General features: G+C 39.8%; 1 protein-coding gene across 2 annotated transcripts in view; it reads right to left on the bottom strand.

The window, feature by feature from the left end:
* DGKI (diacylglycerol kinase iota) overlaps window positions 1-24318 on the bottom strand; it is a gene marked incomplete at its 5' end in the record, with an annotated part of 400686 nt that overhangs the window by 166308 nt on the left and 210060 nt on the right. For both annotated transcript variants that reach the window (XM_079786744.1, XM_079786745.1), the window contains 5 exons: window positions 316-394; window positions 3520-3657; window positions 5165-5278; window positions 14245-14305; window positions 16078-16160. In XM_079786744.1, coding sequence (XP_079642870.1) covers window positions 316-394; window positions 3520-3657; window positions 5165-5278; window positions 14245-14305; window positions 16078-16160 — 475 coding nt within the window. The remainder of the gene's footprint in view (window positions 1-315; window positions 395-3519; window positions 3658-5164; window positions 5279-14244; window positions 14306-16077; window positions 16161-24318) is intronic.

Raw genomic sequence — 24318 nt, 5'->3', positions numbered from 1 at the left:
AAGAAACTTTATTATTTCTCAGTTCACTAACATCAAAGTTTCTAGTCAAATTTAGAGTAGCCGTCCCAAGCGTACCTCTGGTCTCGTCTCTGACCATCTTTGAAACCCCAACCAACATGGTCTCAGGGTCCTATTTGTATTAAGTTCCTATCTTGTCTAGCTCCCAGGGTCATCAGGGAGGTCACAACAACAACAAAAAGAAAAAACACGGAAGCACACTGTCAACACGTAAGTGATATGCAAACAAAAGGGAACATGGAAAACACCTGCTAGAAACTTCCTCCCTGGGAGATGTAAATGGAACGCTGTCCTCACCTCGGGATTCATGGAACTCCAGTGTGACGTGGGCATCGAATCCAAGGCTGAAGTAATTATTGAAAACATTCAGAGGAAGCTGCAACAGTGAACAAGGTAGAGGTGAAGTCGTGTGCAACCCAGCAGAAAGGAAAATAAAGTTCAAGCCGGACACCTGTCTCTGGGGCTATCTCTGGACTAGAGATCAGTCACAACTCCAGGTAGAGGTGTTTACATGGAAGGAATGGGGGTGTTTAAATTAATTAATTCATTAGTCAAAGATCAAATCAGATAGTACTCCCAATTATTTTAAATAGTATAGGAAACAAGGGATACAAGTACAAATTAATAAACGAGAACCATTCCTGTGGATGTTGTAATAAGAGACTCTTATCATGAGGAAGGGTGCATATCTGCAATACTTATGAACAATGATTCACTGTTCAAACTTAGAAAGTAAATTGTAAGGATCATGTCTAAACCTACTTAACCTATGGCTACACTTTTTTCAAGAATTATGTTCAGCATATTAATATTGCATTTTAAAATGAATAATGTTTTATTTGTTTGCCCTTCACCTACTTTCAAAAAAATATTTTTGACAAGAGTCATATAAGCAAATAAGGCAGTTGGAGACATTCAGCTATTCTCAATCTAGAGGGGAAAAAAGAAAAAACAGATATGTACATATACATTTGTTGATCAGTATTCTTCAGATTCCTAGTTAGTCTACCAAATCTTGTATGTTTTATATTAAATATATTGGGATAACATTGGTTAATAATATTAGGTAAATTTCAGATTACACTCGATTGTGTGCTCACCACCCAAAGTCCAGTCTCCTTCCAACACCATATATTTGACCCCTTGCCCCTCTTCAAACCTTGTATCTTTATATGACTGTGAAATATGTGAGCACAGATATATAGATAGATGCACACCCAACCTTAGCTTTCCTTCCCAGAATCCTCTGGGTCACTGGCTGTTACTGCTGCAAGCTGATTAAAACAGAGAACCACACAAACTAAAATCATGAATTAAAACTGCAAAATTAATGTGGCTTTTAGGCTGCAGTCAATATTAGAACAATTAGAAAAGCATTGGGAAATGTTAGAAGGGAAATAGTGGTTCTTTCACTTTACCTTCTATAGCTCAGAATGGAAGATAAACATTAAAGTAGACAGATAGGTAATTTTACCTCAGTTTAAATAATGTTTCCAGATAATGACCAGGTTTATCCTCCAGAGAGAAATGAACTAGAAATACATGTTTAACCCTCAAATTTCCAAAAGTAAGTTTATTACAGTATTTCATGTGCCCCTTGATTTTGTATTTGATGAGAGTGAGAACCTGGTCCCAGTAAGAGAAAAATGAAATGAACGTTGTGCCAAGAATAGAAAATGAAATGAGAATGAGAGAGATATATAATACAGAAAGAAAGAAATTGGGTTGACTGGGTCTCTAATGTAAATAAAGAATGAACCCCTCATAGAAGACCCTGAGCCAGAGCTTATAATGATTCAGAAGTCAAATCAGTCCTTAGAAATGGTTATAACTAACTGGAGAAGAGGGAGAGAAACTAAACACACAGAACAATGCCAAAATCATGTCTCATTTTCCTGGCTTCATATTTGAGAATGTCCAGTTCCTGTACTTAAACAAAATACCATCCTTATAATGACAGCAAGGGTTGGTGATCCTGCCAAGAACACAGATATGTTCGTCTCTACCATTTATGTTTTCTTGGCTACAAGTCTAACCCGTGTCTTAACATTCACTGATAACTCAGGGGAACATCTGGCCACCATCCGATAAATAATATCCCAATTTAGTCTGTTATTAAATTCTTATTCGTATTTTCCAGGAAAAAATTACCCCAATTTCCTACATGTCTCTTCAAAAATCCATTTTCATAGGCTTTTAATTATCTGGATTAATGTTTCCTGGCTGCACCAAGAAGTCTTTCCATTACTTGAGCTGTTGGGAAGAGATTTAAATACAGACTTCTATTGAGGGCCTAACCATTCTAAGTTTAGTGGGGAGAGGACCTTAACATTTCCATATGGTACATTTCTTTTTACTTTGGCTCTTTTCTACCCAATTTCTGTATTCTAATACTTTAGAAAGACATATCATATTCCAAGACAATAAATGCTATTTAAAAAACATTGTGACATAATGAACTCAATATCAACTGAGCAATCATGATATCTACCAAAAACCTTATAATTTCTAAATCATGGTTTAGGTGGGGGGAAAAATGAAGACCAAGGCAAAACATGTTTTAATGAATAAGTGGATGTTAGTTGGTCTAAAATGCTATCTGGTTCAATCTATTTTTAGGCTGAAACTTCCATGGAATCTTGGTCTCAATCAATGGCATAATCCAATATAGCATTAATGCTGGTTATAGTACAGATACCTCGACCTTAACCCTGCATTTAGCTAATGAAACTCTCTGGGGCTGGGCTATCCCGGAACATATATCTGTATTTTAATCTTTATTTCTAATAAGCACACCTGGAGAATCTTATGCATACAAAAGTTTGAAAACACTATCATAGAAAAGAAGTAGGAAATAATAAGGAGGAAGTGGTTACTTGGCGACCTACCAAATTTATCTGAAATTGAGGACAGAATTTAGAACCAAATCTTCTATTGAAGCTCCACACTAGAGTATTTACAACTGTGCCCCTTGGTTTGTCTTGGATTGAAATAAAAAGCTCAATCACTGAAGAAAAAGCACTAAGTCAAAACATTTATGTAGGCATCTTCAAGTCCCATGTAAGTAATGAAATTGGCTTAGTTAATACTTCCTAAACATTAGGAACATTTGATATCAAGCCAGAAATCTCAGAAGGCTATCTTTGTTTTGAAAGATCATATCCCCAATGCTTCAGAACATATATATATTTCATCTTCTCTTAGGTTAAGAGTTTGCAATGAACTTGAAAGATTAGAACATGGATACATGTGTTCCTGGTGTGGAAGATGAGGACAGAGAACAGCTCCCTGAGCCATGGAAGCAGGTAGAGACCTAGGTCTTTAGAAACCCATGGGGTAGAATCATTGGGTAATGTTGGACGCATAGCCCTGTAGCCATAAACTCTAACACTATCCTTTTATCTCACAGGAAGAAATCAGCACATGAATCTCCAGCCACAAATGTATTTCCCATGACAGATGCTCCAGGGTTCCTTTCTGCTGAAGAAAGAATTCTCTAACCTTACACACGCCATCTTCAAGCTCTTCTGGAGGCAAGTCTGGGTTTCTTTCCACATGGAGGTTCCAGCGATCTAGCTGTACAATTGTCCCATCTTCTACTTGACAGAGGATTTTGGAAACAGGTTCATCAGTGTAGCCCTAAGGAACCAACGAACACATCCATTGGCATCTGGAGTAATGAACAGTATAGCCAAAGGTATTTCGTGCAAGAAAGAGCCCTCTGCTACAGTTCTCTGTTTGTTTTGTAATTAGCAAGGCTGGGAGAGTAAACTCTTTTTTTCCAGGTACTTAGAACTTAACACAATAGTCACAGGTAATGTGCACAGAAATGCTAATTCTAGCTGGTTTGAGCTGAGGAATCATTTTTGCTTACACTGAGAACCAATAGTTGCTGGTAGGTTTAGGGGCTTTGCTGGATGGCTGCTTTCATCAGAGTAAAAATAGGACACCCCCCCCCCCACCGGCCCAGGCCTCCTACTAAAGGGATTTGTGAAATGCACAGAAGAAGTGCATTTGGGGGTGGGAGGAGAGGAAAAAAGAAACAAAGCAGCCTCTGATAGACAATTTCTTCTATTAACATCCCATTTTACTCACCTCTCCCTAACCTTGTAATAGGACACCATCCCTCCCATGACCTCAGGCAAGTCTGACAGAGGAATAGCCCTGTTTGGGAACTCTTACTCCTTGAGCATATATTACTGACAGCAAGATTATTAAGGACTGTCAAGTCACTGATTGGATGAGAGGAGTTAACATTGATAATATACTAGTTACCTCATGTAAATACAGGGGGGGCAAAAGTAGGTTTACAGTTATTCATATGGAAAATAATAAAGAATAATATAAGAATAAACTCTGTTTTGAGTACTCACAACTATAATCCTATTTTTGCCCCATCCTGTATTTATACTTAAAAAAGACCTATGGGAGGTTAATTCATTCACCCAAAGTCAAATTAGTATCTGAAGATAATTATCTCCTGTGTGAGGTTAATTCGCCCAAAAGCCAGATTCATATCGTCTAGTATCTAAAGATGATTTTCATGGAACCCAGCCCAGGCAATGGTCTCATATGAGCAGATAAAAAGCTGGTAGGCTGCATATGTTAGCATATTGTGCCCTCTTACTTAGTACTATTAAAAAAAAAAAAAAGTAATGAAATGGCTGGTTGGTGACAGGGAAACTGCCTCCACTGAGCTTGTCTGAAATTGGCTCCACGGTGCAAATGACAGTCTGTTACCTGTAGAGCCAAACCCATGATGACACTGACCAGAGAAACCAAATGCTCAAAAAAAAAGCCATAACTTTCCCAAAGTAAGCATTGTAAATCCGAGTCAGAGCTGCTATCCTGGCCAGGGTCAGGGTCAGGATTAATTCAAGTCTGTGGTTGTTTTACATGAAGACTTGAGGACAACCCACCCACTGTCTTAGTGTTTAGCTCAAAAAGCCCCAGGCCTGTGTACTAATCCCCCTTTTTAATCCTAAATGTTCCCTTCTTCTCTAGCTGCTTATACATTACTGGATAAAATCGTGGCTCATGGGTGCTTTGGTTCTCAACTCTAACTTATTCCCCTTCCATTAGAACATGTGTGGGTTTGGGGAGCCTGCTGTTGGACACCATGGGCAGCCCCTGAGAGAGTTCTTACCCCTCCCCAGTTGAGAGTCCGAGCCAGGTCGTTCCCAGTCCCCAGAGGAAGGACTCCAACCGGAGGCTGAGGGCTCAGCTGCAGTTCATCCAGAATAGAAAGGATCCAGCCCACCTACGGACACATTGGGGGCCAGAAGAGGGATAAGAAAGACAGGTAAGTTACAAGGAAGACCACCTGAGGGGAGGCGGCTTTAAAGAGCAAAATCAAATGGTTTTATTTTTCTTTAAAACATATTTTTGTGTGTTTTTTTAAAAAATATATTTTTATTGATTTCAGAGAGGAAGGGAGAGGGAGAGAGAAAGATAGAAACATCAACAATGAGAGAGAATTATTGATTGGCTGCCTCCTGCACGCCCTCTACTGGTGATTGAGCCTGCAACCCGGCATTTGCCCTTGCTGCAATCAAACCTGGGACCCTTCAGTTCTCAAGCCGATGCTCTAGTCACTAAGCCAAATCAGCTAGGGCTAAAACATATGTTTTAATCCAGCAGCCAGGGAACAGAAAGACCACTTATCTCAGGCAGATTCAAAGTGGCAAGTCTCTTATAGGGAAAAGGTCCATTTTGTACATGCTCTGTCATATAAGCAAAACTACACCCATTTGTCTGTATGTTTAACTAGAGGTCTACTTTAAAATTTAGAAGAGTTTAAAATTTAGGGAGGTATATAGCACATGCCACTGGAGGGAATACAGGACTTAGAGCCAGATTGAATTTCAATTCTGGCTCATATGGGCCCTGTCATCTTTATTAAATTATCTGACATCACTGAGACACATTTACCAGATTTTCAAAATGGAGTTAATAATACCTACCTCACAAGATTGTTTGCAGAGAGAAATATATATATAAAGCCCTTAACATGGTGCATGGCCCATGTAAGCACCAATTAAATGGTTAATCTCCATACTACCATCTTAGAAATTATTGTTTTTCTAAATATCCTTGTATCCCCCTAAATGAGACACTATGGAAACATAATTAGAGCTGGACCTAGTATTTATTATAAGTTTGGGCAGAAAATAGATACTTATGTACTAGAATTATATTCCTGTTTAATCTTTTTCTCAGATTTAGTCTTATTATAACTATTCAGGAAAATTACCCTAAACTTGAAAAGAGCAAAAGCAAACTTGAATGTCCTCACAATGCCATACTAGAGTAGTGTTTAACAGGCCTGTCTAATAACTATATAAGTACAGGTTAACTTGAAGATTTCTGTCCTACAGAGAGACAAATGTTGAAAAGATTACATAAACCAACTTTGACTCAAATTTAGAAAATTATTTTGGTATAAGCCACATAATTCTTTTCTTCTGTTTCTCAAAAACAAAAAACAAAGCAGCTTTATCATCTTCTTGGTTACATCATTAAAGCACTAAATACCTTTTAAAATTAAATTTATTGGGGTGACATTGGTTAATAAAATATGTAGGTTTCAAGTGAACAATTCTATAATACATAATCTGTGTATTGCATTATAAATACATTTTTGACATGAATTCATTCTATATTTGTATGGGTCATGTTTTTTAAAATTTTTTTGAAATTTGTACTGTAACAGTACATTTGTTGCACACTGCTACATATAAAATGCAGAACTAAGCAACTGAAATGAGGAGATAAATGAGCTGAGCTGAGCTAAGATAGATTAGGTAGCAGGCCTGCTCTCAAAGAGCTCATGAGGAACAAAAACAGTGAGCTTTCCATGGGCCAGTCCCTGAGCAAAGTTCTCCAGTGAACTGTCTCATTAAACTTCAAAAGAAGTCTATGAGATAGATGTCATTTTCATCTCCACTTTGTAGATAAGGAAACTGAGACTTGGAAAGTCCAAGTCCTTCTTCATACCACATCATTTACGTGGTAGCTGGCATCCAAAATTAGGCTTGCCAAATGCCAAAGACCAACCGCTTAGCCTTTCTGGTTCAGAGAACCTTGAAATAAAGAACTAAACCTGGTTCTGGATATGGCCTGACCGTCCTGTAGACAGTGCATGTACTTTTGGAATCTTTGGAGCACTGAAGAAACTTAGAAGTTGCTTATTCAAATAACAATTCAAATAAGTTAATTTGCAGATTTATTAACTGAGGTGCAGAAAGGTCATATAATTGGCTGAAGACTAAATAATGAGAAGTGGCAGTCGGAGTCCTATCAGGTCTCCTGACTTCCATCTAAAACCCCTTCTCCGCAATTAATATTTCCCAGGATGTAAAAACATGCCTGTCCATCAGGAAGACTAAAGTAGTGTTAACCTTTCAGAAAGGCATACCCAGTTTGGGGAACTAGAAATTCAGATCCACACAAGTGTGAAAAGTCCCTCCATTCCCCTAAGAGAGGCAATTTGCTCCTAGACAACTCCTTAGGTCCAGTCCCAGCACTTCTATATTTTACAGGCAATATGGACAAAGCTTGCTATTGAATATTGAAGTAAAAGGGGAGGAAAATGCCAGGTGCTAAAATATGACTGGTGACTGCTACATATTGTTCCTGTGCAGCTAAAAGCACAAACAAAACCCAGTAAAAGGAGGAATCTCCAATTAACTACAAAAAGGGGGCAGTAAAAGGGATGTGAAACTCAGAAATCCCAATAATCAGGGATCGCTGTGAATGCAGACCCAACAGTCCTGGATAGAACCAGACTCTCAGAAGAAATGCAAGGGAACTTAGTGGGAATCTAATCCAACATCCCATTCAGAGAAGGGAAAACAAGGCAAGCTCTTTAAAACTTCTCTGAGAGATGATCACTTAATCCCCCCCTCTATGGTTTGTACTCACAAGTCAGTCAGTGTCTTTGGGCTAGATTTAAGTTAGAAACTTTTTTCTTATGTTTACTTGAAATTTGTCTCTCCTTTCTCCGTCAAGAGCATGCTATGACTTCACACTTTCAATATCCCATTTCACTATAGACACTACAATGAAAAAACAAAACAAACAAAAAACTCTTCCTGAGCCAGAAACAAAGAAAACGCAAAGGTGCAAGCAGAGGAAGCCAGGAGTCTGGCTTCTGTCTGATGATGAGGAATAAAGGTGCACCCCCTGCTGGCAGGAGCCTGTGTAGAAACCATGCTCCCTCTTCGAAATAAGATGTTGGGATAAGAATGTGAAGAACCAGGACCTGAGGCCATCGCCCATAGAAAGCTGGGGCTGGAGGGATAAAGCCTCTGTGTAATAGTGAGCCCAACTTCCCACCAGCTCACTGACACCCGAAACACCCTGACATGTCCTCAGGATGGGAGCCTTAGCCACCTACAGAAAAGTAGTCCCAGAGTCCTGAAACCATTCACACTCCTAGACAGGGATAGGAAGTGATGCAGAGAACGGGAAGAACCTGCAAATGAGCCTGCAAAGAAAAACCCTAAATGACGGGAAGAATACTAATACTTCAATGAGAAAGTTAGGGGGTGCATTCACAGTGCATTAAATACAAATAATTTTCAAATGACTTTGGAATACAGGTCCTGTAACTTCCATGCAACAGAACAGTGCTAAAAGATCTCAGGGCTCACAGCTGTCTATTGGAGGCTCTCCCTTCCCAGTAACCAGAAACCTGCTCATGAGAGGTCCAGACAGAAGGTTCGTGGGCAGGGGCTGTGTTTGCTGGGCCTTCACATGTCCCCAAGTCTCCACCAGCGTTTCTAGCACCCCTTCAATTCAATGATTTAATTAATTGGGATACATAGCACTTGGCATGTTTTCCACCACGACTGACGGAAATTATCTGGATTGGGTAAAATCATGTTCCAGTTTGCAGAGTTTTTTCCTTCCTTTGTGTCAGGAAAAGTGAGACTGAAGGATCTAGAATAGCAGCTACGCCTAAGGGCTTTGTCCCTGAGCAGCCCCGCGGCCACTGCAGCAGCAGCTGGCCTGTGCTGCCACCTGCTGCCCATGCTCAGCGTTAGCTGTCACTGGATGCTCCCCAAGTGCACTTGGACCACTATTTTCATTCTGCAGTATGCTAGCATCAGAGGTGGCTCACGGGTGGAGAGGACAGTGAATTGAAATCATTGCACATGACATACATTGCATTTTCTTATATCACAGGCAGGCCGAAAAATGGAGGATACGCATACTGAGAAATCAGAGAGGACAGCCATTTCTGAACTCTGAAAGATCATCGAAACAGTATTTAACAATTGGGTGTCCCTTACTAACATGTACACTGTGATTCTTCCCTTTGATGTTTTAATTTATATTTGCACTGAAGAATTTAAAAAGTCACCATGTGTTAAAGGAAATGTTTAAAATCAGCCCTGAAGAAATCAAGATAAGGGCAGAGGTATGAGCTCTTTGAAACAGAAAACTCACTTGTTCACAATGACTACTCCTGAGGTGTACCATGTGCTTCCTCTTGAGAAAGGATGGGCTACATCCCATTACATATGCATGAGGCTGAGGCTGGGGGAGCAGAGGGGCTTGGCATGATCTGCTAGTCCCTGTCCATTAAAGGAAAATGCTATACTTTCTTCCCTGCTGGGGCTGTAAGTCAGGGCAGGGGGATGCCTGCTGTTTACGATGTATCCTCATATCTAGAGAAGCCAATTGAACAAGAAATTAGCATGAAATGGGTGAAATGGGTGGCTACAGTCAATTTAATTCCAGGCTTTTGGAAAGACATGAACATAGTTACAGATGGACCTGCTGACCCAGCTCAGCTCATCAAGGTCAGAGCCAAGGACCATGTCTCACTAAGGAGCCAGCAGAAGAGGAGGGTGCATGCGCCTCAGCGTCTAGGTTCAATATTTAAGCCGGTAACAGCCAAGGAGAGCTGGATGGGTGGCGATGTGGCCCACGAAAGGAGAGAACACAAATTTAACACATGACCGCAGAAATAATACTATTTCTAGTTTATGAACATGAAGGCTGGAGGTCATTCTTGAGTTAGCTGAGTTTTTGCTCAGCTTAGAGATTAAAGCTGGGAGCAGCGCATTTGCTAATCTCAGCTATGTGACAAAGTCAGGTACAAAGAGCCTAAACTGCAGCCACTGATTGAGCAATAGAATGCAGCTAATCCAAACTGGAGGCATTATAATTATAAAACACATGCCAGACTCCAAAGACAGTGCAAACTGAACATAAAGGAGCTCATTAATGACTTTTATATTGATTACATTCTGAAGTGATAATATGTTGGATATATTAGGTTAAACAAACTGTATTATAAAACTGATTTCACCTACTTCTTGTTTACCCTTTTTAAGTGCTTTTTAGAAAATTTAATATTTAAAATGTGGCTTACATTATAGTTCTCTTAATCAGCAATGATCCCTGCTATTATAATGCTACAGCTGTAAAGAAACTTGGAGATCCAAATGTATCCTTTTGAAGATTTAGAATGTCTCAAAAGAAGTTAGGAAACCTGCTCAAGGTCACAGAAATAGTAGCAGAACCTCCTCTTCCACCTCCAAGTGCAACATGGTGAGACGCGTCACTCCGCCTCCTTGCATTTGTTAATAACATAAAACTAAACTAACATTGCAACCTAAGAACTTTTTTCCAAATTCATGCAAGATGTCTAATATTAAGTAATACTTTTTTATGCTTAAACTAATATGGTTAGTGGTTAATATACTTCATTCTAATCAGTCAAAAATATTCCATTTCTGACCCCTCCTTGAACCTTGTCACTATACTGACAGAATTCTGACAGCCTCTATAGTGATAGGTATGTTAACTCAAAGTTAAATACCTTACAGCAAATATAAAAATGATGCTCTCAAGAATTATACTTCATTTGTCTCAAGCCAAGAGTGTTGTGTTTTTTTTCATGCACCAACCAGTTTTTTATATAAACGGTGCCCCCAGTAAAAATTTTTAAATTTCATGTTCTAAACTGATAAAAATTAAAAATACCAATCATATACATTGATAAATATTTCATAAACCCCATATCTCATTCACCAAAAACCTTACTTTAACAAGGTAAAATAAAAGGAATCTTGCCAGTTTTTATATGTTACCAAAAAAGCAAAATTTTGATTCTGAGACTGGACTATATGGGTCATTATTGACAAAAATACTTAGTTCAAAAGTATGCATCAACTCTAGAATAGATATACTACTTTTATTTCAGGAATGCCTATTGCAAGGGACCCAAGTATAAATGTCCAATGCATTGGTGAGTTACATGGAAGGATGTGAAACCTGAAGTTAGGAATATAAATAAGGTCCCTAACATAAAAGAAAAGTTATATTTAAGCCTTGAGGAATATATGTTAATTATGGTACATATAAAGAAGAAATGCTAGAAAAGGTAAGATAAGTAAAGTAGGAGAACCTAATAGTCTACAAGTCAAGAAGGATATTAATGACACCATAGTGTATTCATAGATATTCAATACTGTAATTGGATCTGGTTGCTAGGATTCATTAGTAATGTACCAAGTCCCACTTATTCACCATTCTGGGTTTTGTCCCAGACACTCTATTGAAACTCTTTTCTTGAAAACCACCAAATTATTTCCTAGTCTCTAAATTCAATGATCATTCTCCAGTCTCTCCTTAAAGATATAGCCATGCTCTCTTTCTTGAAAATCCTGTTTTGGCTTGTTTTCTTGACAGAAAAGACTACCTTCTACTTCTATCTTCTCATTTTCCTTTCAAATTTTGGCTCTGACTCCATAATTATAGGTATTTTACAAGTGTCTGAACTTGGCTGTCTTCTCTCTTTGTCCTTTATACTTTAAAATACTTATCTAATTTCAGAGACTACCTCAATACCATATAACCTAGAGCACTGCCTCCTACACATGCCTGCTGAGTAGAGAAAAGGAAGAGGAAAGTAGCATGGGGTGGGGGTGTCAGGTGGTGGGAGGTTCAGGGGGTAATGGGGAAGTTTGAGAGGTGGAGCATCCAGTCAATGAGGAAGCCCAAAATATGAAGATGGAATAGGTAGCTAAAGTGGACTTGAGGTCAGGGTCATTTAAGAAAGAGGAAGAACTATGAATTCTGAACACCAGCCATATCCTCAGCTTGTATGCTGCTGTCACTGAGATTTAGAGGAGAAAAGATGTGAGTGGGATGCTTCAAGCATATAGGAAGGCAAGTAGATGATAAAATAAGGAAGATAACTGTAGTAAAGGGTCACACAAGATAACTGTAGTGTCCGGTCTAATTATCCTTTTATTAAAGACTAGAGGCCCGGTGCATGAAATTCGTGCAGGGGGGGTGGTCCTCAGCCTGGCCTGCACCCTCTCGCAATCTGGGACCTCTCAGGGGATGTCTGACTGCCGGTTTAGACCTGATCCCTGTCAGGCCTAAACTGGCAGTCGGACATCCCTCTCGCAATCCGGGACCGCTGGCTCCTAACCGCTCACCTGCCTGCCTGCCTCATTGCCCCTAAACACTCACCTGCCTGCCTGATCACCCCTAACCACTCTGCCTGCCTGCCTGATTGCACCTAACCCTTCTGCTTGCCTGCCTGATCACCCCTAACCACTCTGCCTGCCTGATGCCCCCAACTGCTCACCTGCCTGCCTGATCACCCCTAACCGCTCGCTTACCTGCCTGATTGCCCCTAACCACTTGCCTGCCTGCCTGATCGCCCCTAACCACACTGCCTGCCTGCCTGATCACCCCTAACCACTAGCCTGCCTGCGTGATCACCCCTAACCACTCACCTGCTTGCCTGATCACCCCTAACTGCTCGCCTGCCTGCCTGATCGCCCCTAATCGCCTCTGCCTCAGCCCCTACCGCCTCACCTTCGTCCAGAAGGTCCTTCAGCTGTCCGGTCTAATTATCATATTATGTTTTTATTATTATAGATAACTAAATGGGAGATGGTTGCGCTAGAAAGAAGACTCTATGTGTATTAATTAAATTAATATATAATTTACTTATTATATATTAATTTAATTAATAATACCTTTTTCTCCACAGAGGATTTGTTTGGATAAAATTCTTACTAAAGATAGTTGGAAAAATTCCACACTATCATATTTCTAAATATATCTCCCTAAAACACTACAATTGATTGAAATTTAATTGGTATTGTAGGAGAAAAAAATTCCATGGTCAAATAATTTTGGAAAACACTGGGTTAAACGAAGTGAAATAGGTTTGGAATTTTTTGTTGTAAGACTTAATAATAAATTTTATAAGTTAACAATGTGTATTTGAAATCTTCAAGAATGGTAAGCACTATTTTCACACACACACACACACACACACACACACACACACACACATTTTCCTCTCACAAAGTATCTTAAGGGACCAGTGGAATCACTTATTTTTCCCCAATTTCATTTATTAGTATTTAATGCAAATGCAATGTTGCATTAAGTGCTCATGTGCTATGAGAGATATTATTAGAAGATTTCATCGCTACTTTGAGAATAAAATATTCTAATTAGAGAAATTAGAGAAGAGCCATACATAGTGCATAATAAGATCCTGGGTTCTATGAGAGCAGACCCCAAATAAAGAAGAAAAGACACTGGGCAGCAGAACCTACATGTCATGATTCTCCATTTCTATCCTTTGCTAAATATATCGGCATAAGTAGAGGGCAAATGGAGAAATAGATAAGACACAAAAACAGAAGGTAATATAACCATCACATTAAACTTCAGCCCAATTCCACCTTTTCTTTAAAAATGACTACAAATGGAACAAACAGATAATCTTGAAGGCAAACCAATGTTAGTCAATAATCTAAGTTTTATTTCCACTGGAAAAAAAATCACAATAATTCAATTGTGTACACCTAGTTCTCCTTAACCATTGTGACCAAATATTAAGAAGAGATTGAAATAGATCAGTTTGTATTTTTAAAAGAATTTCATCATCTATAATCTTCATTCTGATGATCTGACCACCTCCTTACCTTGTCGAACAGGGAAGGATATAGTAGAGTTGAGGAAGTGAAACAATTTAGAAAGATCCCCGTTTGAATCCATGAGGATAATAACAGAGTCCCTTCTAACCTCGAGGGGCCACAATTCACATGAGGGAGACAAATGTTTCAGGGGGTTGGGAAGACTGTGAGGTGGGAATGAATTAAGAGAACTGTCATAAGGAAAACAAAAGAAAGATGAAAGCAATAAGGGTGAGAACTGGATTCTATTTCAAGGACCTACCGTTCCATCCCCACCACAGGCCAGAATTCGCAGATTTGGTACTTTTCTATACAACTCAAGCCTGTGGAGGAAATAGAAGAAAAAGTTAACAGCAGAGCACATCACTTGCCATAGCAGAGAGAAAACACATGGCAAAAATGAGGGGTATCCCCTGTAGAAAAGTATTATCATGAAGATAATAAGATCATCAAAACTAGTTACCAGGTAATCACAAGAGGACTGCCTCCCAACAATTGGATCAGATGTTGGCAGCAAACATAATTTTTAAATAGCCATCACTGGAAGGGGATTTTAGGATGTCCTAGAGTTTTATATCCCATAATTCCTATTACTGTTAGCTCATTATTTTCCTCAGTGGTTTGACTTCCTTTCTGTTTATTCTTTTCCCATCATTCTCCCCTCTCCTTTCTCAAAGAAAACCATCATTAATTGACAATCGAAAGGCCTTATATATATCCTCCTTATATTTTATAAGCTTTTCATGGATCTATTTATTTTTCAAACCTAACCTTCCCACTCTTGTTCCTAGGAAAACTTCTTCAGAGAGGCCGGGGGCGGGTACCCCACTAGCATTACTATCATACCCACAGTTCCATATACCTCTCACCTCACTCACAGTCAGACCCCATTTATACATCTCAGTCTAAAGAGGGGAGATTTACTGATCTTTCTTTATTTTAAATTGGCCTGCTTAAAATTAGATCATTTTGTTTTTCATGTTGGCTCTTGAGAAAATGCAGTGTTACCACCCTGCCTGCTAAAATGTTTGCCGAAGTGAAGCCGTTAATGGCTCTGTTCCAGAAAGTATCAGCTATTTAAATCAAATACTATTTGTTCCTGAAACTATTACCTGTCTTTCCATATTCTTTATGTTTAGCTATGAAGTGTCTACCTAAAGTCTAAAGTGATAAAATCTTAAGTAAGCATCTAAAAGGGTAAAAGCCAGAGTACCAGATTTGCACATCCAAATACAGAAAAACATAGAGAAGTCTCATAGCACTCTCTAGTGGCAAAAATGTTCATAGATTAAGAGAATGTAAGCAGAAATTTTTATATTTAACATTCTTCTGCATGCTTAGATATATATAATTTACCCATTTCCTATAGAAATATTATTTCTCTAGAAATTGTCAGATGAAACTCATGCTATCTTAATAGATGGATTTACAAAGGGAATCAGAAAGCAGCACAATGTCCCCACTCTTGCCTTCCTCCAACGGGAAGAAATAAGATATACGTCACCTACATCTAGACTTGATTTTCAACACTTCTAACAAAAACAGTGCATAAAATTTCTGAGAAGCTCATTGAAGGGATTGAGCAGAAATTAAAATCTCTCCCCCACTCTGATGTGGAATCCACAGGTATAATCAATTAATCAATCTCTCCAAGATGGGCATACACAACCTCTAATTCAAATATATATAAGTATATTCATAAACAAATATGGCCCCTGCCCACAAAGACACACTTACATTCTTATTAATGTACACGTTCAAAGTTGTTCATGCATAAATAGAAAAGTGATGGATCCTCTCAATTCCCAGACTTGCTCATAATCTACAGTTGCACATACACACGCAGCAACCACATAAAAAATATTCACTGAGATAACTGTAAAATGTGCTTTGAAGGGAATTAACCCAATGAAGAGTGCGAGGGGAAACATCAGATAGAGTTTTAAGGGGAGGACAGTACAGATGAGAAAGTAGATGAGAGACAGTTAGAAAATGTTTCACAAGGCAACCGAATAACGAAGCTTGATGCCAAAGCAGGAAGTCCTTGTCACTTGCCTAAAATAGTACGGACCATGGAGGGTATTTCCAGACTTACGCATCTTTCGGCCCTTCCTGAGAAAGATCAAAGACTTGCCGTGGATTCAGGTACCACATGAACATCTGCAGGACTTTGGTTCCCTATAAGGAAAAAAATTACTATAGTGGGAAGAAATTTCCAAATATTAGCTGCTTATTTAAAAAATAAAACCCATTATCTAAAATAATACCTAATTATAAACAAATTAGAGCAGTAGTTAAAATCATGGTCTTTGGCCAATGCCCAGATTAGACATCAGCCTACCTGGTGTAACTTGGCAAGTTTCTTAATCTCATTAAGCTCAGCTCCCTCCTCTTTAATGTGGAGACAAGCATGCCTAGCTCACAGACTTGTTTCAAGGATTAAATGCAATACTGTTTGAGGAGCACTCTAATGTGCAATAAGTACTCCATAAATATTATCTATTAGTTTTAGCATCATTACTAAATGTATGAAAATCCACACAGGGAAGTTATTAGTCAGCTATGAAATTTAACATTAATTTTTACTTTAATGTGCAGATTGCTATTGTCTTTGAATAATATGAAATATGGGCAGTATAAGCTAAGTATGACTTTATTGAAAAAAATTTTAATTGAAGCAAAAGTATCACAGGCTTCCTATTACTTATACTACGCATATATACCTTCTCCAGTTAGTGGTATCAAATCTTACTTTGACATTTTTTTATTTCCATGTCTCTAACTCTTTGTCCAAACCAAACATTTCTGTCACACATGAACATTTTGGGAAAGTGTGAAGTATAAATGTGACATTTATAGAAATGATCATCATGACCAATACAAATTTCCAAAGATAATTTCTTAAAGTAAGTTGAGCAAAGAAGAAATGAGGAAGAATCTTTTTATTAAGCAGCATCCAAAGAGCTTTCAAAATGGGTAAGGTACCTTACTTAGATCATTATCAACCACAGCAAATAATATTTGATCAGTAGGCAGAGTTTGTTGCTTATAATTATAGTCCCTTTATTAAGTACTAGAGGACCGATGCACAAAATTCGTGCACTGGGGGGGTGTCCCTCAGCCCAGCCTGCACCCTCTCCAATCTGGGACCCCTCGGGGGATGTCCGACTGCCTGTTTAGGCCCGATCTCAGGGACCAGGCCTAAACCGGCAGTCAGACATCCCTCTCACAATCCAGGACTGCTGGTTCTCAACCGCTCGCCTGCCTGCCTGCCTGCCTGCCTGCCTGCCTGATTGCCCCTAACTGCTTCTGCCTGCCAGCCTGATCACCCCCAACCAGTCTCCTGCCAGCCTGATCGACGCCTAACTGCTCCCCTGCCGGCCCGATTGCCCCCAACTGCCCTCCCCTGAAGGCCGGGTCACCCCCAACTGCCCTCCCCTGCTGGCCTGGTCGCCCCTAACTGCCCTCCCCTACTGGCCTGATCACCCACAACTGCCCTCCCCTGCCAGCCATCTTGTGGTGGCCATCTTGTGACCACATGGGGGTAGCCATCTTGTGCGTGGGTGTGATGGTCAATTTGCATATTACCTCTTTATTATATAGGATCATGATTGCTCTTTCTCAAAATAACCCTAAGTTTTATACCTACTATGCTGTATTTGAGAGTTATCCTTGTATGGTAGAAATAGCACAACATTTGAGTTAAAAATAACTTGGTGGTCTAAGTGGGCGAGCATGAGCATTTATAACCCTATAGAAATTCAGCATATAAAGTAGAAGAACAACATGTACTTTTTAGGGTGATTATGAGAATTACATGAATCAGTAATAGTTATGTATCTTGCACAGTAGGTGGCACAAAATAGGCCTGTTGTAAATGTTAGTCCCTTTCTTTTTTGCTCCCTGTTAATCTATTCATTAAAATACACTTGAGGGTATGAGGGCTAAAGTGTAGTTGATAATTATCACATTGTTACACCAGTTGTTACAGAGGCCAATGCAGGTCTTTTGTCCCAATTCCACCCAAACCTATAATTTAAAAGTTCTGCTTCATCATGTGGTTGCTATAAATTTAGTAATACTGTAACATTTCCTCCTTGATTATTACAACTAATCCTGCAGTTTCACCAAAGGACATAGTTTGCTTCGTATAAAATTCAGACATAGTTTTAGATAAGTAATACCAACTAAATAGTGGGTCATTTTCTTTCTTCCCACGATGGGCCTTGGTATCAAGTCCATTGAGGATTATCCCAAGTAATCTTTTATGTTTAAGAGTCATTTTAATGACAAACCAATTTACAAAAAATTTCCCAATGACTTGCTAGAAAATTAATTTTTCAACTTTAGATTCCTAGAGAAATATGAGTAAAAGATGTTAATTACTCTTTTCCACCTTTGGCTATGGTCGAGTGCATGTCTCAATTTCAGCTTCTTCTGCTATGCATACAATACTAGGTAATTAATATCTTCCAAGAAATAAAATTACAAAGCATTTAGAGGTTATTTTCTTCATCTAAAATTTCTCTAGAAAGTTTGAGTGACACCATTTCGTTTTTGCTCATTTTCAATTTGTGTTAGTTGGAACACCTAAGTGTCTCCATTTATCCTTTTGAGGAAGGGTTATTAAGGCTGACAAATTTTGCACTGCACACCTCTAGGAGGCGCCATTGACATTAGAGCCTATTAGAATAATGCCCTCTGCAGTTGTGCAGGGATAACTCGCATAGCCTTCTTACATTACGTTCAGTCATTATATAATTTCTTCTTTCAAAAAGTAATCTTTCTACAATATAATCAGCAAAAAAATGATGTGTCTGAATGAAAGCATTCCACTGTTTTAAATCAGTCCTGGTGGGTGTAGTAAAAAGGTCTAACAGACATTAAGTCAGTTCTATTATCTCTGCCATTTAACCTACTAGTATTTTAGGGCTTTAATAGAGGTAATTTATTCAGTAGAACGGAATGGTTTGACAAATACTAATTCACCAGGAAAAGATCAATTTCTTTCTTTCTCACTGGCAGTATTAAATATACTAAGTTATTCACACAACTGCCATTCACTAACAAGTCTCAATGTGCCAAATGCAAAACATGTGCAACTTTTGTTAGAGTCTAATTTTCTCTAAATGAAAAAATAGCTTATAAGTTAATTCCAGTACACTCTGGAGAGAGTCCTCATACACACAGTTGTAGATGTAATACCTCATTGACCATAGAACTTTTTAAGATATTGTGATTTTGGGTATTTCCCTGGAGTGATAAAAATGTTCTTTCCAGCTCCTGGTGTCGGGGAACAGGGTGGGAGCAGAGAAAACGACTTTCCAGAATATAGATAGATTGTTTCTCGAGGGAAATGAACAGGTTTCAGCCATTCACCCCCTATGTGCGGGGCTCAGTTTTATGTAAGGAAACAGAAAGCTGGGCTAGACAAAGAAGATCTTTCCCTCAAGAGAAAGTTTTATACATTATTCATAAATTAAAATACAATGACTTGGGAGTATGGAGAAGCAGTTAAGGATGGGTCAGCTCAAACAGCACATCAATCTTCATCAAAACACTGTAATTCTCATGTACGCTGAAACATTGGGATATTGGTTACTCAGGGAGCCTTGTCACGGAGCTATTATCACAGGTGTTATCTCAGAGTTATTATCATGATCGTGGAAAAAAACTGTTCACATAATAAGAAAGGCCCAAGGAAAACAAAAGGGAGGGGGAGGAAAGGTTAAGAAATAATTATTTGAAACTGGCTTCAAACCACCCCAAAGAAATACCTAATTTACTTCATAAACACATATTTGGCTCCTGCTCTCTGCCCACGTGGACACCCAAGATCTCAGGAGGAGATCAATATACAATACAGTATATTAGTTCATTAAAGATGGTAAATGCACCTGGCCAGTGTAGCTCAGTGGTTGAGCACTGACCCAGAAACCAAGAGGTCGCAGTTCGATAGCTCAATCCCCTGTGGGGAGCATGCAGGAGGCAACTAATGGATATTTTTCCCCTCTCTCTAAAAATCAATAAAATAAATGTGATGGTAGAGATACCTATTGACCAGTATGAGAGGTCAGAGATACTCTATGCCTCAATTCTGGGATTAGGCGAAGGCTATATACATATGATACTTAGACTTTGTCTTGAAAGATGAGTAGAGGAAGAAGTTTTAGGATAAAGACACACCATAGAAAAACCATTGTTCCATTCAGTCTTTGAGTCATGAGGCAGGGGTCTCGGGAAACAAAACAGCCTGAGTTGTACACTAGGTTATGTATGCTAAGGAGCTTGGGCTTTTTTTTTTGTTTTCCAAAGATAAGAGTCACTGAAATGTTTTAATTAGGGGGGCTGGACTTACATTTTGATACATTTGTCTGGCTACAGACTAAGGAGCTAGACATCCAGGCTCTAGATCTATCAAAGGGGCTAGATGACTTGGTTTGAGTCATCTAACTATGGACTAAATGTGCTCCTCCAAAATTCAATCTGATGTATTAGGAGGTGCGGCCTTTGGGAGGTGCTTAGGTCATGAGGGTGGAGCCATCAGAATGGGATTAGTGCCCTTATAGGAGAGCCCCCAGAGAGCTCCTTCCTCCCAAATGCCACAGGACACAGTAGGAAGACGCTGTCTGTGAACCAGGAAGTGAGTTCTCACCAGACACCAAACTGGCTGGTGCTTTGATCTTGGACTTCCCAGCCTCCTGAGCTGTGAGAAATAAATGTCTGTTGTTTATCAGCCACCCAGTCTGTGGTCCTCTGCATTAGCAGCCTGAACAGACTAGGACAGCTGCCCTCACATTCCCACCAATATTGTGACTTGGAAAAAGGGGCTTTCCATAGATTCACTGTTTGGTTGTTAAAATTCCATCTGTTTAGCGGGCTTGACAAGAAGATCTGAGACTGAATTCTGACATGTGCCATCATCGACTAATTGCCCTTCTGCCCTCTTCCCAGCCTATTCTAAGCTTTAGGAGACTCTAATTTTATCTAAGCATAATGATTCTTGATTTATCCTCAGCTTGGGCATTGCAGAATGTAACATTTTCATTGAGGTTGTTTGAGTATTTAAAAACAGTTTGGGGCTCCAATATTTGAAGGTATTGATATTTTTTGTCTCCTCATTCTCCCCACATTGGTTGACTTAGAAGGGGCGGCTCTGGTCTGGGGGTGGCTCGGTCTGGGGAAGCTTGTCCACAGATGGTGGTGAGAACTTGGTCAGGATGAGCCTGTCCACAGACTGAACACTCCTCCCTCCTGTCACTTACTAACATGTTCCCGGGGGAGCTCCAATGCAGAGGGCAAACTCATGCCACACCCCGACCCAGGGATTTCACATGGAACCCTTTGGAAATCAGGGTCTGGACCCCTTACCTCTCAGGACTGACTAGCTAGAATCACTCTAGTGGTCAGAGCACCTGCTTAACCCTGAACTTACCACCTACATCACTGGAAGATGAGAGTGTGGGGGAGAGATGGTGCAAAAGCAGGAAACATCGGGAGGTATCAGAAGGGTCCATACCACTCGGGTAGAAAGATGTTAATGACTCAGAGACACCCAAGAAAAAGAATCCGTTTTGAAGTTAGAGCAGAGATGAGTGTAAGAGAGAGTGTTCATTTCTGGAGCCCTTGGGTTTCCATGGAGAGGAGGGGACTGTGCGGGAGTAAACTTTATCTTCTCTCTGCCACCTCTTCTGCACAGGACACACTCAGGGTGGATACTGTGGCCCTGATACCTCTGCCTGTCCCCTCCGATAATGCAGATCCCAACAGTGACTACAGTGCTGAAAACTTCTAAATCTTTGCAAAAATGCAGCATTTTCTCCACCTTAAGTGTTAGAAAAACAAAGTAAATTAGGGAACATTTTCTCAGCCCGTTAGGATTTTGTGTCTTGGCAATTGTCATCAGTTTGGCTCAAATAAACTCACAAAAATTCTCTAAAAAAAAAACAAAAAAAAAACCTGACAATTATTGTGAAACATCTGTTTAAAAGATGGGATTGTTTAAAAGAAGTAGAAGTGCTTAACCCCTATATGTGGTCATCTGACTATGTTCCATCAAAGTGTTAGCAATTTTCTGTCTACACAATTTACTACAGGAAGAAAAAAAAGCTGTAGGTATTTTACTTGCCAGAAGATGGCGATATAGTCTGGTTACATAAAGAACAGAAGCCTAAGCAAGTTTTTGGTTTGTCTTTTTAAGTTAGAAGCCTAAGCTTCAAGAAAAGAAGAGCCAGAGTGGGGAGTGCTTTATATGCGAGGCAGATGAGTAGAGTAAGTCATGGCTAAAAGGCAAGAATCAGGATTTAACAACAGCAACGAAGTATTTCTGCATTGACTGCCGTGAGCCCTCGCTGTTCAGTGTGATCTCAGCAGCAGCAACAGCACCACCTGGGCGGTGGTTCGAAAAGCAGAATTTCAGGGCCACCGGCTGACTCGAAGTCAGAATCTGCATTTTTAACCTGATCCCCAAGCAATGCATACGTACATTCACACTTGAGAAGAGGGTCCGTGGCTCTCAACATTGGTTCCACAAGAAAATAAACAGGAGAGCTTATACCAGTCAAGGAGTCCTACTCTCACAGCTTCTAATCTAATTAGTATGGGGTAGGTAAGACATCACTAGTTTTTTTAAAGCTACCTAGGGTATTGTGTAGGATGGAGCACCTAACCCTCTGATTCCCAGTTTATGGCTGAATCTACCCTCATCAGCAAAGTGAAGGGTGTGTTACAGCCGCAGCTCAGGGAAAGATTAGCCCTAACAGAGGAGTTAGTTCATCTCCAACCAGGACTCTTCCCCACTCACTGCAGTCAGGGGATCAAGCTGCGCCTTCCTCACTGAAGATGAACTCACAAATACATTGTGCTGGAGGTCAGTGTGAATGATTCCAACTGTACATAAGTGATTGGATTTCCTCGTAGTTTTATCAACATTTCACATTGTGCTTAGAAGCAAGGTTCTTTGTATTTATTAGGCTTAATAAAGAATTCTATTTTAAATAGGAAGGATATAAATACTTAACTTATGTAATATTCACTTTTACTTGGTTAGCCATACTTCTGAGAATCCCAGCCATTCTAGAAGTAACATCCTTAGGATAATACATTTACAAGCCAAAATGCATTAGATGACGTCAAAGTCATTAAGTCTTTTGTCTCTAATAGTTGGGCACTTTAAACATTTTTTAATATCTCCCTGTGACCTCAAGTTCCTCAAACACATCTCTACCTCTTTCCCAATAATTATTTCCTTTCCTGAATGTTCATCAATAACAAAGCCACTGTTAGATAATCTGCTGTACAATCTTGATGCTTTACTTCCCTTTATGTATTCCATTCATTCATCTGTCCATCCACATGTCATCCACTAGTCCAGTGGTCAGCAAACTGCGGCTCGTGAGCCGCGGTTTGCCACTCTGTTGACTAATGAGTTTGCCGACCACTGCCTTAGGGAAAAACACTTAAAAAACATTTTAATGATGTACTAATGTCTTTAACCTGAAGTCACAACTTCTGGGTAAGGGTAATGCCTTACACAGTGGTCGGTCAAACTCATTAGTCAACAGAGCGGCAAACTGCCGCTCATGAGCCGCATGTGGCTTGCGAGCCGCACTTTGCCGACCACTGCACTAGTCCATCTGTCCACCCACCCACTCACCAACCAGCCATGCATTCATCCACTAACCATCCATCCATCCATCCATTCACCAATCCATCTTTCCAAGTTATGCTTACGTTTATGTGACTAGCTTCCTGACTTACACATATTCTCAATGTGTCAAATTAATCTTCCTTAAAGATGCTTTCATATTACTCTTTTGTTCAAATGTTAAAAATATTTTTAAATAAAAACTTTAAGCCACGTCCACCTTCCACACCCACCAGCCAATCAGGAGCAAATATGCAAATAAACCCAACCAAGATGGCTGCAGCCACGGAGAGCAGGAGGGAGGCTTGGGTTTCCCCGGAGATGGAGGAAGCCAAGCTTTCCACCTGCCCTTGCCGGCCCAGGCCTCCACTCAATGCTACAAAGTTTCAATGATAGAAGATAAATAAATCCCAACAAAAATGACAGCAGCCACGGAGCTGGAGAGAGCAGGAGGCTAGGGTTGCCCACGGAGATGGAAGAAGCCAAGTTTCCACAGCCCTGGCCTGCCTTGGCCTCCACTTAAGGCTACAAAGTTTCAATTATAGAAGATAAATAAATCCCAACAGAAATGGCTACCGCCATGGAGCAATCAAGAAGGCTTGGCTCCACTCCAGGCTACAAAGTTTCAATTGTAGAAGATAAATAAAATCCCAGATACCAGGGCCTCCGCTTGGGTTGCTGGGGGGCGTG

This window comes from Cnephaeus nilssonii (assembly GCF_951640355.1).
Source record: "Cnephaeus nilssonii genome assembly, chromosome: 12".
NCBI classification, from domain to species: Eukaryota; Metazoa; Chordata; class Mammalia; order Chiroptera; family Vespertilionidae; genus Cnephaeus; species Cnephaeus nilssonii.
Note: the sequence above shows the minus strand (reverse complement) of the source record. Positions and strands in the feature narration are given on the sequence as shown.